The sequence below is a fragment of the Oratosquilla oratoria genome, chromosome 10 (genome assembly GCF_046742065.1).
Source record: "Oratosquilla oratoria isolate Oo_2021 chromosome 10, ASM4674206v1, whole genome shotgun sequence".
Classification (NCBI taxonomy): domain Eukaryota; kingdom Metazoa; phylum Arthropoda; class Malacostraca; order Stomatopoda; family Squillidae; genus Oratosquilla; species Oratosquilla oratoria.
In genome coordinates this window covers 73562098-73581884 of record NC_134786.1, presented here as the reverse complement: position 1 = coordinate 73581884, position 19787 = coordinate 73562098, and the positions used below count along the sequence as shown (strand labels likewise).

General features: G+C 39.1%; 1 protein-coding gene across 7 annotated transcripts in view; it reads left to right on the top strand.

Moving 5' to 3' along the window:
* LOC143029302 (ethanolamine-phosphate phospho-lyase-like) overlaps nucleotides 1-19787 on the top strand; it is an 86995-nt gene that overhangs the window by 47230 nt on the left and 19978 nt on the right. For all 7 annotated transcript variants that reach the window (XM_076192048.1, XM_076192054.1, XM_076192055.1 and 4 more), the window contains one exon: nucleotides 13135-13379. In XM_076192048.1, coding sequence (XP_076048163.1) covers nucleotides 13135-13379 — 245 coding nt within the window. The remainder of the gene's footprint in view (nucleotides 1-13134; nucleotides 13380-19787) is intronic.

Below are 19787 nucleotides of genomic sequence, written 5' to 3'. Positions count from 1 at the left end.
GGGACTAGGAGCCTGAAATTATAACTTCATACATTCCCTTATTTCACAAATTATAATACTGATGATAGGGCATAACAGAGGGACAGTCGTAGTATAAAAGTGTCATAATTTCTCTATGTACCGTATTTTTCGGACTATAGCCCGCACCGTTATATGACCCGCACCCCCTTACACCTTAGTGAAAATCCACACAAGACCCGCACCGCTGTATGACCCGCAGTCATATGGCGTGCACGGCAGTGTAGATCCAACGATGTATACTACCCATGCATGGGTGGCCACAGGCACAGCTCACGGCGGTTGTTGTTACGGCTGGCCATTGACGTGGTGATCAAAGTAATTTCAAAGCTGAGGCTTTTTCTAAATTTTCTGTTTCATCAATGCTTATGTGATTTATAAAAAAAGATATATGTTTTCCGATATTGGCAGGTTTCTTGGTGATATCTTGCTTTTCAGGATTCATCACACGTCAAAGGCCGACACGTACGTACACAACCTCACAATTTGGTTTCTGAAGCTGCCACTAGATGTAGTGGTAGCTTCGATGAAAGAGGGGTGATCTTGAAAGTGTGCAACTGATCTTACGATGCCTTTGGGATGGGTCGAAGATGCGGCATTGCAATTCATGATCATGATACCAGCATTCCTCCAGTCCTATTTATTTCTGATTGTGATGAAGATGAAGAATAACCAACAAATTACATTTTAATATATTTTATTGCACTTATATATATATATTACAAAGAACCTTAATCAATTTGTGTAAATAATGCCATAAAACCCTGTTTGGTTGTTTACCGGTAATTAATCAATCAATTGGTTTATAAATGCCATACAAAGATTGGTAATTAATTATTAAACCAAACAATTTCCAATGGTTAGTTTTCAATAGAATAGAACAATAATAGAGCACATTACTGAACTGTTATGAACAGAGTCAATGAAGCACATCGTTATTAGAAAAAAAGCAGTCAGTGATCACAGACAACAGAGTCAATAATGTTTATGAAGGTGTATCATCGCTCACGAAGCCATCGAATTCCTCATCCTCTGTATCGTCATGGAAGAGGTGGTATAAATCGGCCAATTCTGATGCAGTGACCTCATCCGTTTCCATTTCTATTTCGGATTCATCCGATTCCTTTTCCGAGTCGTAGCATGCATCAAACATTGCAGGATGGCACATTTCTGATTTACGGAAACCGTTCTGAATAGTCGATTCTTTAATTTTCTCCCATGCTTGAACGACCCATTCTGCCACTTGAGCATAAGTATCTCTGCGTTGTCTACCAGTTTTAGTGAAGGAATGTTCGCCCTCCACCATCCACTTCTCCTAGGCAGCACGCAGTCTGTCCTTGAATGGCTTGTTGACCGAAATGTCAAGTGGCTGGAGAAGTTTCGTAAGACCGCCAGGGATTATCGCGATCTTTGAGTTGACTTTCTCGAGGTGTTGTTTAACGGATTTGGTTTTATGGGCGGTCATCGAGTCCAAAATGAGTGGCAAGGTCTTTGTGTGGAAGAATCCACCCGGGCACTTGACATACACTGAGTCAATCCAGTCGTTCATGACTCCTTCATCCATCCACCCCTTTGGATTAGCACGAACCACGACGCCAGATGGAAACTTCTCCTTCGGGATAGTTTTTCATTTGAAGATCATCATTGGTGGGTGTTTCTTCCCCGATGCGGTACATGAAAGCATGACAGTGAAACTCGATTTCTCATGGCCTGTTGTCTTGATGGGTACTGTTTTCTCGCCAACATGCTCGACAGTTCTCGTCATCGGGATGTCGAACGTTAAAGGAACTTCGTCCATATTGATCAGGTGATCGAGACTGATTTTATGCTGCCTTATCTTGTCCCTTGTGTAACCCCTAAAAGTGTCGAGCTTTTCTTGCCAATCTTTGGGAAGTTTCTGTGCCATTGTAGTGCGGGTGCGGATCGCCAATTCTTTCCTGCGCATGAACCTAAAACACCAAGATGGTCCACCCTGAAATTCTTCAATGCCGAGATCTTTAGCGATGGTTTTTGCTTTTAATCGGATGCTTATTGTAGACACCCCCCGTCCTGCCGCCCTCTGTTCATTCACCCATGATTCAACTTTATCTTCAAGGTTGGGCCATCTTGCTTGGTGCCCCCGAAATGCTTTTTTTTTTTTTTTTTCTTTTTCGCCTGTTTTAGTTTGTCCTGCTTTTTCCATGCCCGCACCAACGATTCATCGATTCCGTACTCTCGGCCGGCGGCATGATTGCCATGCTCCTTCGCAAACTGGACTGCCTTTAACTTGAAGTCGGCATCGTAACTTTTTAGCCTCTTCTTCACTGGTGGCATCTTGATGTTGTTTTCTTCTGCATCGTCGTTGTAAGCTTGTTGTGAAATGATGATTAATCGCTTAAAACTGCGGTATTTATACCCTCTTAATTGGATCATGATGTCGATTTTTGTGGTGACAAAAATTTGTCCATCCTTGGTCAAACCCAGGACTGAACTGATTAATGAAATAAAAATGCATTCTCCCAATATAAATAGATTAGATTAAGAAAATACTTTTGTTTTTTTATGTCAACAGAAGAAAACATTATTAGGAAAATAGCGAAGTTCTGTAGTGATTTTTTGCCAAAGAATAAAATTTAGAGATAGAAGTATTTAGATAGAGGCCTTGGAGGAATATTCCTCCAAAGATAGACCTAAACGTATTATGCACATGTAATGCACAAATTTAGCATTAAGGAATCAGGTACAGTTTGTAATTTGTAATTGCAAAAATGGCCACCCGCTTGTTTTTGTTTGATCGCGACACACGATGTTGGTGTTGGTACCAGTCAGTGTTGTATGTTCATGCTGTTTAGTTAGGCCTGTTTTATTTGTGATAATGCCGCATGTAAAGCGGGTAAGATACTGACAAATCCTACCTTCTCTTTGTCGTTTGTCTCGATCGTGCACGCTGTATTATGACATTGATCAACTTTCATTCGACGAACCCGGTCAGTCCTCCCGCAAATCCCCGATCCGAGAGGGCACCCAGCTAAACTAATCGTTCAATTTTTTTTGACTGCATAAGAGGGCAATTTCTAACCAGAATCCACAGATGACCCGCACCTTTATATCACCCACACCCCCAAATTTTGGCCCCTTTCTGAGGCAAAAAGCTGCGGGTCATACACCGAAAAATACGGTACATAGTTTTCCTTTATGACAGACAAAATGATGTGGGGCTCTGGTCTGTAGGGGTGCCCCATATAGACCCTAAAGTATCAACTGCATGCTACTTTGCCACAATAACATGCAGCCAATACCCCAGACAGGCTTTAGAAGCGGAAAATCGTGTACCACTAACTTAATATGCTTTTACTCAAAATTAATTGAGATAATACAGGAAAGAGATGGCTGGGCAAATTGCACCTTCTTGGACTTGCAGAAGGCTTTTGACAAGGTACCACATAAAAAGACCCAAACCCCATGAGGGGACGGAGAGGGGGGGGGTCGCTGAATTTATGAAGCGGCCTTGCTGTGGATGTGCTGTGTCTTGCGACACTGCTTCTGACCCAGGGCAGTGGACAGGATGCAGGGATGACCCGTCATCCAGGAGGTGCCAAGATAGGAGGGAGGAGGGTGGAGGGGAGTGGAATATATGGGAAATGAAATGGGTGGGAGTGATTTCTATGCCTTTTTCTTTTTGGCTACCCCCCCGTGTAAGGGGGAAAGAGCCTTTGGTATATGTATGTATGTATGTACCACATAAAAAGTTAATAAGAAAAATTGAAATAATAGGAGGAATACAAGGTAAGCTACTGGAATGGATGAAGGATTTCTTAAGTGGGAGAAAAATGAGAGTGGTACTTAGAGACAAAAATTTGAACTGGGAAGATGTGATAAGTGGCATCCTGCAAGGCTCTGTATTGGCTCCTTTAATGTTTGCCATATATATAAATGATATGGATGAGGGAGTGAAGTGTTACATGAACTTCTTTGCTGACGATGCCAAATTACTCGAGAGTAAGCACAGAAGAAGGTTGCAGATCGCTACAAGAAAACCTGGACAATATATGGGAATGGAGTCAGAGGTGTGAAATGAACTTTAACATTAATAAATTATATTGGAATTTGGAAAAACCAAAAATAGAACATCGGGTCAACATAAAATTGGAAACAAGGAAGTAAAAAAAGTCGACTCAGAAAGGGACCTGGGAGTGATTATCTCAAGTGACTTGACACCTGATAAACATATCAATAAATTAGTTGGAGAGACTTTTAACTTATAAGATCAATGGAAATGGCCTTCAACTACATGAATGTAGAAATGGTAAAGAAAATAGTGATTGCACTCATAAGACCTAAACTAGGGTATGCTGCAACACTGGGCATCTAGCACAAAAAAAAAAAAAATAAATAAATAAATTAGAAAGAATTCAAAGAGCAGCGACTAAAGTGGCACTTACACTATCAAATTTGACATACGAGCAAAGATTGGAGAAATTACATCTATCAACACTGAAAGAGAGAAGAGAAAGAGGTGATTTGTTGACCGTTTACAGAATTATGAAAGAGATGGAAGTTATTGATAGAGACAACTTATTAAAATGGGACAGAAGAGAAAAAAAGAGGACATGAAAAGAAGCTAAAGAAGGACAGTTACAGAAGAGATTTGAAAAAGAATAGCTTCCCACATAGAGTGATTGATGTCTGGAACAAACTAAATGGAGAAACAGTGAATGCCAAAACTATACAAGATTATAAAAATAAACTGGATGCAGAGAGATACGAAAACAGGTCACTACGAGCATAGCTCTCGTTCCATAAAATACAACTAGGTAAATACATATATATATACCAAAGGCTTTTTTTCCCCTTTATAAGGAAAATAGCCAAAAAACAAAGGCATAAAATCCACTCCCACCCATTCCATCCCTATCATACTCCACTCCCCTCCACCCTCTTTCCTCCCTCTTATCTTGGCATCTCCTGGATGACGGGTCATAAGTACATACATACATATACCAAGGCTTTTTCCCCCTTCCAAGGGAGGTAGCCAAAAAGGGAAAGGCATAAAAACACTCCCACCCATTTCATCCCTAAATACACTCCACACACACACACACACCCCCACCCTTCCTCTCATCTGAGCACCTCCCGGATGACGGGTCATCCCTGCACCCTGCCCACCGCCCTGGGTCAGAAGCAGTGTCGCAAGACACAGTACATCCACAGCGAGGCCGCTTCATTTAATCGGCGACCCCCCCTCTCCGTCCCCCTTTGCATATAAGGCGAGGACGGGGAGAAATCCCTTCGGGCTGCGTCAAAATTTACTCACACATACTCCCCCACCCCCCACTACCCCGCCCATTCCTCCTCATGCAGTCACAACATCATCCATATACAACCATTCTCCACTCACCTCTGTCTTCCGTCCTCTCCCTTCCTTCCTCAACAGACATTCCCCTCTTCCCCAAAGCCCCCTTCACCCCATCCATCCACCTCATCCTAGGACGTCCCCTCATGTTCACTCCCTCCACATCTGCCTTCCATACCTCTTTTACTAGTCTTTCTTCACTCATTCTTTCCATGTGTCCAAACCATCCTAATATTCTTTCATCAACCCTATCTCCCAAATCCTTTTTTCACCCCTGTTCTCCTCCTCACCTCCTCATTTCTCACTTTATCTAGCCTAGTAACCCCCACCATACTTCTCAGACACCTCATCTCAAACACATTCAAACTCCTTCTCTCTTCTTCTCTTATGTTCCACGTTTCTGCCCCATACAGTGCTGTTGGCACAATCACTCCTTCATACAGTCTCCTCTTCGCATCCATTCCCAAATGTCTATTCCTCATTACACTCTTTAAACCACCAAGGCATTTACTCGCTTCTCTCAATCTACATTCTACCTCCACCTTCACTCCACCTTTTCCTGCTACACTTGCACCCAAGTATCTAAAACTATCCACTTCCTCCAGTCGCTCTCCCTTAATGTTCACTTCCAGTCTACTGCCACTTTCACCCCTTGTACATCTCATCACCTTACTTTTACCCACATTTATCTTTAGCTTTCTTCTATCACATACTCTCCCAAACTCTGCCACCAGCTTCCTCAATCCCTCCTCTGACCCTGCCACAAGCGCAGTGTCGTCCGCAAACAACAGCTGGCTCACCTCCCACTTTTCTCCATTTTCTTTAACCATCTCCAATCCCTGACTCACTACCCTAGCATTCACCTCTCGCACCACCCCATCCATGTATAAGTTGAACAGCCAGGGCGACATAACGCATCCTTGACGAAGTCCCACCTTTACTTCAAACCACTCACTCTCTCCATTTCTAATCCTAACACATGCTCTACTACTCTCATAAAAACTCTTGACAGCTCCCAAAAGCTTTCCTCCTATCCCATAAATCTGCATAACCTCCCACAGTGCCTTTCTGTCTACCCTATCATAAGCCTTTTCCAGATCCATGAAAGCCCAAAAAACATCCTTCCCCTTTCCTATAGCTTTCTCACATATCTGTCATAAGTAAAGTTGGAAAAAGTAAAAATAGAATATCAGGGCAGTATGAAATTGGTATAAAGGAAATAAAAAAGTTAGCTCAGAAAAGGACCTAGGAGTAATTATCAGCAAAGATATGTCACCAGACAAGCATATCAACAAAATAGTCAGAGAAAACTTCAGTTTACTAAGATCAATGAAAGTGGCGTGTGACTACTTGGATGAGGAAATGGTAAAGAAAATATTAGTCACACTGATAAGACCAAGACGAGTATGTTGTGACACTGTGGACACCCAATACAAAAAAGAATATAAATAAATTAGAAAGAATCCAAAGAGCACGACAAAGATGGCACCAACACTCTCTAAATTGACATCCGAACAAAGATTATCCAAACTGGAACTACCAACCCTGGAACAAAGAAGAGAAAGAGAATTATGAAGGGATGAAAGTCTTCAACAGAGAAGATTTATTAAAGTGGGATACAAGAAATACAAGAGGACATGAAAAGAAACTCAAAAAGGATAGTTGTAGAAGAGATCTGAAAAAGAATAGTTTCCTACGCAGTGGTGGATATCTGGAACAAATTGGATGAGGCAACAGTGTGTGCAAAAATTATATAAGAATTTAAGAACAAAATTGATGCTGAGAGATACAAACATGGGACACTACAAGCATTGCTCTCTTCCTGTATAATAAAACTAGGTAAATACACACACACGTCGGTCGAAGTGACAGCAAAGTTTGGAACTCCAGGAAAACTTCAAGTTTCATCGATCTCAATGACAAGGGAGTACCTTTGTTGTATTAGTAGGGAAGGGGAAAGCTCATGGTGTAGTGGGAAGGTGAAGAAAAAGGAGAAAGGGAGGGATTACTGAGGAAAATTGAAGGAAATGAGTAGAAGACGAACGGGCTCCCCCGGACATCAGAAGAAATGTCAACAAGAGGGCTGCAGACGACGCAGGTGAAGTCGAAAATATCAGTAAAGGCACTATGATCAGAAATATAGATAAGAACAACACAATAGAAAGTGAAGATAATAATTTTCATGGATTTAATGAGGGAGGGGATGCCAACCTCCCACGATTAGAAAATCTAGAGGAAAAACTAGAGAAAATGAACGAACACTGGGAGGTTAGGTTCAGCCAGCTTACACGGATTATGCAAAGAGAATTGGAAGAACTAAAGAGGGAGAACCAAAACCTAACTAAAAAAATAGAAGAATTAAAAAGACAGTTAAAAGAAGTAAAAGATGAGAATGAGGAATTAAAGAAGAAGAATAAAGAGAATAAAGAGTCCATAACAAAAGAAGCACAGGGTTGGAGAAAAGTCAAAGAGAACAACAACATTGTATTTAGAGATATAGTGACACAACATATGAAAGAAACTAAAGACACAGTTATTAAAGTGATAAGAGAGAAGGAGAATATAGTAAGAGACTTAGCGGACAAATAGAAAAATATAATTATATTAGGGATGGAAGAGAAGCAGAATCCAAATAGGACTACAAAAATAAAAGAGGAGAAGGAAAAGGTAAACAAGATATTAGAAGCAGTTCAAGAGGAACAAGAAACAGAGAAAGAAATATGTAGAATAGGGAAATACAATACAGATAAGACCAGACCAATTAAGGTTAAATTCAGGTCACAAACGACAGCAGAGAATATCTTAGCAAAAATAGGGAAACTAGCACAGTGATCAATATAAACAGGTATGGATAAAAAGAGAAATGAATAAAGAGGAAAGAGGGGAGAAAACAAAAAGACTAGAAGCTAAGGAAAAAACAAGAAAAGAACAGAGTCAGACAAAGAGAAATTCTATTGGAGAGTAGTGAATATGAAAGTGAGGAAATGGTTCATAGCAGAGAAAAACGGAAGGGAAACGGAAAACAGGATGGAGGTAGCAAAAAATTAAAAGTGTATTACACAAATATAGATGGCTTAATAACTGGCTTGAATGAACTGAATGATTACCTGAAGGAAAAAGAACCAGACATAATGGGAATTGTAGAGACAAAATTGAAAGGTCCACTACCACCCAATAGTGTAGGACATGGTGCATATAATTATTGGATTAGAAACAGAGGTAAAACAAGGGGGTGGAGTTATGTTCCTGACTAAGAAGGATATGTGAGGAATGTCACATTTGGAAAGAATAGAGTAGAGATGATAATGATGGAAGTGGAGGACAGGGATGGGAAGAGCAGGAAGTTTGTGGTAAATTATGTGCCTCCTAAAACGGCTTCATGGGAAGAGAGAGAACACAAAAATATGTTAGAAGACACAAGGATAACACTAAATTAGATAATGGAAGATGGAGGAAGAATAGTTATAATGGGTGACTTTAATTGTAAAGAAATCTGCTGGGAAGAGATGACAGTGAAGGGTGGAGATGACCTATGGTGAAATGTACTACTTGATATGATTATAAAACATACAATGACACAATGGATACAAGAGAATACTAGGTATAGAAATGAGGAAGAACCATCAAGACTGGACCTAATAATCACATCAAAACCTGAAATAGTGGACAAGATTGAATATAAGACACCAATAAGTAAAAGTGACCACATATTGGTTGAACTGGATCCAAGTGAGGAAAAATACATGGAAAAAAACGAACAATATAGAAAGGAAAGATTGATGTATGGAAAAACAAATTTTGATCAAATAAAAGAATTTCAAAAAGCAGACTGGGAAAGGATACACAAAGAGGAAACAACAGTAGATGAGAATTTTTTTTTATAAAGAAGTGGAAAAGTATGTTCCAAGACAAAAACAAGAAAAAGGATATGTAAAATGTTGGTACAACAAAAGATGTAGGGAGTTAAAAGACAAAGGGATAAAGCTTGGATAAAATGGAAGAAAGACAAAAGACCTGAAAAATGGAAAATATATACTAGTTATAGAAATGAATATGTACAAGTGTGCAGATAAGAAAAGAGAAAATTCAAAAAAGATGTCATAGAAAAATGTAAAGATCAACCAAAACTATTTTATAGATTTGTAAACAACAAACTGAAAAACAAACAAGAATTAGTGAAACTATGACAAGGAGTTGAATACACAGAGGAAATAGAAATGGCAGAAATTATGAACAAGCATTTTAAATCGGTGTTTACGAGGGAGAACATACAACTTAGAGATGTCGAGTGGGAGGAGAAAGTCCCCCTATGAAAGAGATAGAAGTAACAAGGAAAGAAATAATGAATCACTTGAGTAATCTCGATGTCAGAAAATCACATGGACCAGATGAAATGGCAAACTGGATTTTGAGAGGATGCAGGAATGAACTAACAGACAAAATACATAGTCTAATAAGCAGTTCATTGAAAGAAGGAAAAGTTCCAGAAGATTGGAAAAGAGCAAATATAGTACCAATATATAAAGGGGGAAACAAGGAAAACCCTACTAACTATAGACCAGTCTCTCTTACAAGTATGATAGCTAAAATTTGTGAAAGAATTATCAAAATTAGATGGGTAAGGCAATTGGAAAAAAACAATGCACTAAATCCAAGGCAGTTTGGATTTAGACAAGGACGATCATGCGTCACAAACTTGATGTGTTTCTATTCAAGGCTAATAGATGTAATACAAGAAAGAGATGGATGGGCTGATTGTGCATCTCTAGACCTGAAAAAAGCTTTTGATAAGGTGCCACATAAGAAATTGCTAAAGAAATTAGAAACTGCAGGAGGAATACAGGGCAAACTACTAAAGTGGATGGAAGTCTTCTTGCATGAAAGAAAAATGAGAGTGGTGATAAGAGACAAACACTCTAATCGGGATGAAGTGATTAGTGGAGTTTCACAAGGAACAGTTCTGGCCCCAATAATGTTTGCTGTATATATTAATGATATGGATAAAGGAATTGAAAGTTATATGAGCTTCTTTGCAGATGATGCAAAATTGTTGAAAAAGGTGAACATTGTAGAAGATTGTGAGTTGCTGTATGGAAATGGAGTAGGAAGTGGGAGATAGAATTCAATATTAAGAAGTGTAGTATAATGGAATTTGGAAGAAGACAAAAAAGAACAGTGGGATCATATAAATTGGGAGAAGAAAAAACAACAACTAGGAAATGAGAAGGATCTGGGAGTCATTATTATGAATAATATGTCACAAACAAAATTTTTTTGAAAAACTTATAATTTAAATAAGAACAATCAAAGTGGCATTTACATACCTGGACGTAGTGGTGAAGAAAATACTAGTCACTTTGATAAGACCAAGATTGGAGTATGCAGCGAAGATGTGATCACCAAGTACAAAAAAATGTATAACAAAACTTGAAAGAATACAAAGAGCAATTACAAAATTGGCACCAACACTCTCAGAACTATCATATGAGAAGAGACTAGCAAAACTTGAGCTACAGACATTAGAATAAAGAAGAGAGGAGACTTGATAATATATAGAATCATGAAAGGCATAGAAACTATTGATAGAAAGGATTAATAAAATGGGATAGTAGAGTTACAAGAGGACACGGAAAGAAAATCAAGAAAGACAGTCATAGTAGAGACCTGAAAAAGAACAGCTTTCCCCACAGGGTAATAGATATTTGGAACAAGTTAGATGAGAATGTGGTGTGTGCAAAAGTGATACACGAATTTAAAAACATACTAGATATAACGAGATATGAAGACAGGACACCACGAGCATAGCTCCCCTTCCTGTAAAATACAACTAGGTAAATACACCTTATATGGAAAGAGTGTGGAAAGCAGATGTGGATGGATGAAACTTGAGGAAAAGACCAAGAATGTGATGAATGGGGCACTGGGTGCAAAAGGAATGTTTGTTGAGCAAGGAAGGGGAAGGGCAAAAGGTTGGTGTGAGTGGAGAGTGGTCCTAAATGGACAAGGAAATGGTGGGACTTGAAGGGATTTCTTCATGCTGGCTCTGCATGTTTCTTGAGTGGATGAGGAGGTGGAGTTCACTGCATAATGAAGCAGTTGGGGTAAACCAGCTTTGGCTCTTGGGCCCAGATGTGTAGGTGCAGTGTGGTGAGGGACTGGGATGACCCTTTATCCGTGGGAAACTGAGATGGGTGAGTCAGTGTATGTGTTTTTGGATGTGTATGGGAAGGGTCTATGGTGGGTGTATGCTTTGAATAAGCCATCTTTTTTATTAGGGTGGAAAGGTCTTTTGTGATGTGTATGTACCACTTCAGCATTTCCCACATTTCCCATTGATAGAAGCAATGAAATATAACTTCAGATGTATGAGTGCTAGGCAATGGAAGATGACCTGCATCTGGGGCAAGTCATATTAGTTGTCAGCCTCTTTTTTTTTTTTTTTTTTTTTTTTTTTTTTTTTTTTTTTTTTTTTTTTTTTTTTTTTTTTCTATCTCTCTTTCAGTGCTGTGTGGTGAACTGTAGAATTTGATACATATATCTTGGGCACCTCTGGAAGGGTTTTGAAGATGGGCAGCAGGGTAATGATTCTCTCTGATGTCCATCCCACAAGACCACCTCTTGTGAAACTAATTTGATTATATACAGTCAAACCTCAGTTCTCAAATGTCTCTGAACTTGAACAAATCTGTTTTCAGATGAAAAATGCGAGCTGGAAATAACTCTGTTTTCGAACAAAATTTCGGTTCTCAAACGATGCTGACACGTGGCCACTGACAAAATCCAAACAGTTCTCTGTTGACTGCTGAGCTGAATAGTTGTGCTGCTTTCATTATCAATTTTATTGCATTCATCATTTATTATTCCTACACTAGCCCCTAGCAATGGCTCCAAAGAAAACAAAAAGTGATACTGGTCAAGGAGAAAGAAAAGTCGTGTGAAAAACAATCGATGTGAAGAAGCTATTGCAAAACACAAAAATGGCGTTCATGTATCTGATCTTGCTGTGCAGTATGGTATGGCAAAGTCTACAAATTTATTCTCAGAATAAAAAAGTGATGAAGTAGTTGATGTTGCAAAAGGAGTAACCATCATTAGTAAACAAGACCACAAATACTTGAGGAAGTGAAAAAGTTGTTGCTTGTTTATATAAAAGAGAGACAGTTAGCAGGTGATAGTATCTGAAGCATTTATCTGTGAGAAAGCGTTAGCAATTTACGATGATCTAGTAAAGAAAAGCCCTGGTGCAAGTGCTGATGATTTTGTATTTAAACCAAGTTGAGGATGGTTTGAAAAATCTAAGAACAGAAGTGAAATTCACAGTGTAGTGCATGGTGAGGCAGTGAGTTCAAGCAAGGAAATGGCAGAAAATTTTGTGGTTAAGTTTGGTGATTTTGTAAAGAAGGTTTTCGTCCTCAACATGTATTTAATGTACAGTGCATACATTACATAATGACTGTACAGTGTTGCATTGTCATTAAATTTACTTCTGTCATGCTTTTCATTTGATTTACACTTTTATATTTTATTTATTATATGATAAAGTATAATTAGGTAAACAAGTATTCATCTGGTGCTTGCGAACGAATTAATCTCATTTACATTATTTGTAATGGGAAAATATTATTCAGTTTTCGAACAATTCAGTTTTAGAACATATTTTTGAAATTAATTATGTTTGAAAACTGAGGTTTGACTATATATATATATATATATATATATATATATATATATATACACACAGTATATACAGTATATATAATATTTTTTTCTTTTTCTTTTGACAGTTTGGTGGCAACCCAGTTGCATGCGCAATTGGTTTAGCAGTTCTTGATGTCATACAAAATGAAAAACTAGTCCAGAGTGCAAAAGCAGTAGGGAAGACATTGATAGAGAATTTCCAACATCTGAAAACAAAACATGCTAACATTGGAGATGTTCGAGGAATGGGACTCTGTATTGGAATTGAGTTTGTTATGGACAAAGTCAGCAGAAAACCAGCAAGAGAATTGACTGAAGCTGTTATATACAGGTGAGATGTTAGAAAAATATATGTATAAACAATATTGAATGGAATGCTTCTCTTTTTATCCATCTCTTTCTCATTCATTCTCTTATTCTCTCATTTCCCTCTCTCTCTCTTTCTCTCTCTCTCTCTCTCTCTCTCTCTCTCTAAGTTAGTATGTGGTGAGCTTCATTTGTGATTTACTAGTATACTTGTATAGCAATTACCTTTCTTCCTCTCATTTTCTCTCTCTCTCTCTCTAAGTTAGTATGTGGTGATCATCTTCATTTGTGATTTACTAGTATACTTGTATAGCAATTACCTCTCTCTCCCCCCCCAAGGGCCCAGTATTTTGATGTAGTTAGGGGGCTTGCGTGAAGCAATGAAGGGTCAAGCAGTGGTAGTGGGGTAATCTTTCACCCTGGTAGGTTTGACCATGCTGCTAAGGTTGACCCAAAGCTTCCAGACGAAATCTGTTGGCCCTTTCTTCACCCTCAGCCTAATATTCCATTTTCCCCTCCTTCCACTTCCAGCTTGTGCTGGCACTAACTGGATAGGTAATAGATGGGTGACCCCTCACTCCTCCCCTCAGTGAACTCGCCTACCCAGCTCTACACTCCAGTTTTTCTTATATACTTACTGGGAAGGTTCTGGCAACCTGGTGCCTTCCAAGCTCCATGCTTGAACCCAGTCAAGTGGGGATGTATACCATGAGGTCCCTACTCCCTGCGAGGGCTGAAAGCCAGCCAACTGGGGAATACATGTTTGTGAGGAAGGTACCAGGCTGCTGACTTCCTTTCCCCCTTTTCCAGTACACATGCAGGATGACTACGTTGGCCCAATTCTTTATGGGACAAAACTCCAGAGGACAAATCGGGTTGTCAAAGTCTACAGCTCAATTCCGAGGTCCTGCTTGTGTAAATGACCATATTCTGGAACTTTCTGGTCCTATGGGGAACTTTCCTTCAACCCCCAAGGCATTGGGAGGCCATTGTATCTTTCTTCCATGCATTTCTCTTAACCAACTTTCAAATATGGCCACAACCAATGCAGAAAATGATAACTCTGCAGCAGCAAGTAACAAACTGGCACCTATACCTCCACCCCCAGACCCTCCTGATCATCCTGACAAACCTGGACTTAACTTGGACTCCTCTCTTGGCACAACCAAAGATAAAGAAAAAAGCAAATCTCAGAATAAATCTATCAAGCCCCAGACGGGAAAGTCAACAAACATTAAAAATCTTAGAGTTCTTCACATTGAAAATATTCCTCTTCAATGTAACTATGAGATTATCTCAAATACCCTTGGTGACTTTGGTAATATCTCAGAAATTCGAATGAACTTGAAAATTAACAAAAATGGGAAGCTTGGGTTAATTTTAGTAAATATGAGGATGCACTCAAAGCCAGCTGTAACATAGGCAGCCTAAAAATATGTGAATCTGATTTACGAGGAGCTTTAATAGACAGAGTTCCAACTAACCTAGATATATATGTACCATCTGAATGGGCTCCAGCTATTGATCAGCAACTAGATGATGATTACTCAAGGACTCCCAATCCTCCTATGTGGTTGATTGCTACAGCAAAGGAAGAATATTATAATTATTACAAATTTAGCAGGTACAGGTACTCCCCGTTTAACGACCTACTCTGTTAACGACAACTCAGAGTAACGACGGGCTTTATGACGTCGTTTAACGTAAATCTCCCGAAGTTACGACGTCGTGTACGATAATTAAGTTGGCTGAGGCAAATTTGTATGATGTTATAAATGAACTTGTACGGTGGATATTAGCTGTGAGGTAAAGTGTTCTGAAGCTTAGGTCTACATTACCATCCTGCAAGCTGCAAAAACTACCTGGGGTACAGTGTATACCGGTAGTGGTAAATTTTTAGTTTCGACCATGGGCGCAATATAACAATAGAAAATTAATTATTAATTTTGTAAATTATAATGTATCAACGTAATATGCAATTTTGTGAGCGGAAATGAAAAAAAAAATGCTAAAACAGATTTCGTAAGTAACAAAGTCATGTCGGACGAATGGTACACCATGTTTGTTATGATAGATGCCGATGTCGAAGAAATGAAAGGATGATAAATTAATTCGTCTAACCTAAACTAAACTAACCTAACCTGTGTTTAATAAATCATTACCTGCAAATTAAATGTCATCCGGCTCGTCGTCGTGAGAGACATTGGCAGACAAGATGGCGTCCCGAGCCTATGCTACCGACTTCGTTCATTAGCATATTTTCTTGTAGCAAGGTATTTTTTACTTTCATTTCCGCCCACAAAATTGCATATTACGTTGATACATTTTAATTTACAAAATTAATAATTAATTTTCTATTGCTATATTGCGCCCATGGTCGAAACTAAAAAATACCCCGGTATTCAATATGGAATGTCAGCATATGCGGATTTGGTCATATACGGTAATTTTAGGAACCTAACCACCGTAAATAAACAGTAAATAAAGCTTTAATGTACTGTATAAAAGAGGGAAAATACACGAAAATAAAGATACATGTATTGCTGGACATTGTACATACAGTACATGTACGTATATGTATACACTTTCGCTTAACGACCAATTCGGTTAACGACGGCGCGCTGGTCCCAATTGTCGTCGTTAAACGAGGAGTACCTGTACCTCCAAAAGAAAGTAAGTGGCATTAAAAGTGGAGACATTTCCCACTTTGGAAAATTCACTGTGCTAGTACGTGCAAAATCCAAAATGCAAGCCCAGATGATGCTTCTGATGCAGATTAAAGATAATGAAATGCTTAAGGAGATCAAGCCTCATTTAAACTTTAGTTATGGAAGAGGAGTCATCTTTGACAAAGATCTGTATGACTTGACAGAAACTGTAATCCTGAACATGAGCCCCTCCACAGTATGGAAAGTAAAAAAAGCATCTAACACTGGTATGATAATTTTGACGTTCATAGACTCTGACATACCTTCCCACGTAACATTTGAGAACGAACGGGTGAGAGTAAGACCCTTCCACCAAAGACCAATGCAATGTTTCAATTGTTTTAAGTATGGCCACTCATCGAAAATGTGTAAAAATGTTAAACTCTGTATTAACTGTTCTGATCTTCATCACGATACATGTTCCAGAACTCCCAAATGTGTAAACTGCCAGCTAGAACATAAATCTAATGATAAGAGCTGTGAAATATTCAAATTTGAGCTGGCAGCAATCAATAAAGCAAATGCTGAACACATAAGTATTGGGTACGCAAAAAGACAAATGGGACATTTTAAGAGCTATGCGAGAGCTCTAAATCCACTACCCCTCGCTACCACAAGGGGATCAGTGGTTGCACCTCCTCTAGCAGGTGCATCAACCCCTGTGGTAGTGGCCCAGCCATCTGGGTCAAGTGCTCATCCTGTTGAGGCTAGAGCACAACCCTCCAAGGAGGACAAGATAGCCCCAAAGAAGAATGGATCTTCAATTAATGATGAGAGACCTTCATCCCCCACTCCTCCATCCTTGCCTTCCCCATCTCAGGCATCATCGTTACCTGATCTCGGGGAGATCAGTCAGGATCAAAAACTACCTCAAACATTAGACATGGAAGTCAATAATACTAGTACATCAGATAACCGTAAACATGAGAGACCTCCATCACTTTCTCCCAAACCAAAAAATGCCAAAATAAGCACCTCAAATAGATATCATTGAAGTCCTTTCCTCATGGAATTCTGATATAGTAACCAACTCTGAATCACAAAAAAAAACAGGTATCACCAAAACTTATAATATATAGGCTGAGATTCATGAGGAACTCCATCCATCAAAGAAACATACAAAAAAAGGAATGAATGCTGGCAGGAAACCCAGTGTTACAAGACCAACTCTATCAAACAGTACAGCAGTTAGAAGTACTCCCACCTACAAAAACTAAATTTCATATCCTTACTACAATGGAATTGTCAGGGTCTACAGGCAAAATATGAAGAATTTAAACTACTAATACATGATATATCACCTACAATAGTTTGATTACAGGAGAGCAAATTAGACCAAAATACTCCCTGTCCCAGGGAGTACTTCGGTTATAGAACCCCATATAATCCTCAAGAAGGAAGTCATGGTGGAAGTGTTCTATATGTTCACCATGACGTTCATCAAATAACTGTTCATTTGCAAACCCCATTACAAGCAGTTGCAGTGCAAGTAGATCTTGGGAGAAGAAGGTACACAGTATGTTCTATTTATATACCTCCCAGTGACTAGTTGATATATGAAGATATGAAAAATCTTTTCCAACAGCTTCTGCAGCCTCTCCTCATACTTGGTGATATGAACAGCAGACATCCCTTATGGGGTGATGTAGTAGCAAATGCCAAAGGCAATATAATAGCATCCCTCATAGAAAATGAGGACATTGGATTACTCAACATAGGAGAGCCTACTCACTTCCATATACAAACCAGAACATTATCATGTATTGATATCTCTATAGCCAGCTCAAATTGTTTAACTGATTTCAGTTGGAGAATGCTGGATGATTGGCATACCAGTGACCATGCACCTATTGTAATTGATACCGGTTTTGATCTTTCTACATATAGATCACCAAGGTGAATCTTGGAAAAAGCCGACTGGGAAAAATTTCAGGAGTGGAGTGATATAGAGAGAGATGTTGACAACTTCCAAACAGTGGATAGTGCAATTGAGCTGTTGAACGGAACATTCCACTCTGCCGGCACCAATTCCATCCCCAAATCTACAGGTTTATTTCGACGTCAACCAGTTCCTTGATGGTCCAATGAACTCCAGGTGTTACATAGATTAACAAGAAGATCTTTTACCAGATGTCATAGACACCACACAGGAAAATCTAATTTTTTTATAAGAAATGTAGGGCACAGTTTCGACTTGCAGTAAAGGCTGCCAAACGTGCTTCATGGACATCATATGGATCCTCAATAAATGATAGAACTCCACCTTCATCTGTATGGAGAAAGCTCAGGAAAATTGTGGGGAAGTTAGCTCTAAATCCACCCCCAGTATTAAATGTAAACAGGCAAATTTTAACCAGTGCCGTAGACGTGAGTAATTCTTTAGCCAATCATTTTGCAAATATATCCAGTAAATCACAAGTCTCACCTACATATCAGTATCGACTCAGAGAAGAGCAAAAGACTAGATTTCTCTACCAATAAAACTGAGTCTTATAACCAACCATTTAGCGAAAAGGAATTTGATTCAGCCTTGTCATCATGTAATAACAAGACTCCAGGCCCTGATGAGATTCCCTATGCAATGCATGCTTCTATTCATACAAAGAAATTCATTTTAAGTATTATTAATAGAATTTGGCGTGACACTAGTTACCCGACAATATGGGAACTCAATTATCTTAGCTTTTTTAAAACCTGGAAAAGATCAATTTTTAGCAGCAAGTTACCGTCCTATTGCACTGACCTCTTGCCTTTGTAAAATCATGGAAAAGATGGTTAACACAAGGTTGGTATGGTATTTGGAGAAGAAACATATTTTTTCTCCAAATCAATGTGGCTTTAGAAGAATGCACTCGACAACAGATGCATTAATCCATCTTGAGTCGTCGATATGTGAAGCATATGCTGCAAAACATCACCACGTGTCAGTATTCTTTGACATGGAAAAGGCATATGACACTACATGGAGGCATGGAATCCTGAAAGCAGGATTGAGAGGTGAACTGCCTTTATTTATTCAAGCTTTCCTGGCTCGACGAATCTTTCAAGTTAAGGTGGGTAATACATACTCAGACAGAAAATGCCAAGAAGAAGGTGTGCCACAGGGGAGTGTTTTGAGCGTCACATTATTTGCTTTGGCTATTAATGGAATTCTGACCCAGGGCGGTGGGTAGGGTGCAGGGATGACCCGTCATCCAGGAGGTGCTCAGATGAGAGGGAGGGTGGGAGGGGTGTGGAGTGTATGTAGGGATGAAATGGGTGGGAGTGTTTTTATGCCTTTCCCTTTTTGGCTACCTCCCTTGTAAGGGGGAAAAAGCCTTGGTATATGTATGTATGTATGTATTAATGGAATATTGTCTGTCATTCCTCATGATATCCTACACACACTCTTTGTGGATGACCTGTCCATATTATTTTCTGGAGCAAGAATGGTGATGGTGGAAAGGAAAATCCAACTGACAATCGATAAGATTATTGAATGGGCAGAGATGAATGGTTTTAAGTTCTCTATGAGCAAAACTGTCCTTGTGCACTTTTGTAGAATCAGAGGAATACATCCAGACCCTGATATTTACATTAAAGGACAATGAATCCCTTGTGTTCAAGAGACCCATTTCTTGGGTTTAATGTTCGACCAAAGATTGACATGGACTGCCCACTTGAAATACCTTAGAAATAAATGCAGTAATGCAATGAACATTCTAAAAGTATTGGCTCATACTTCC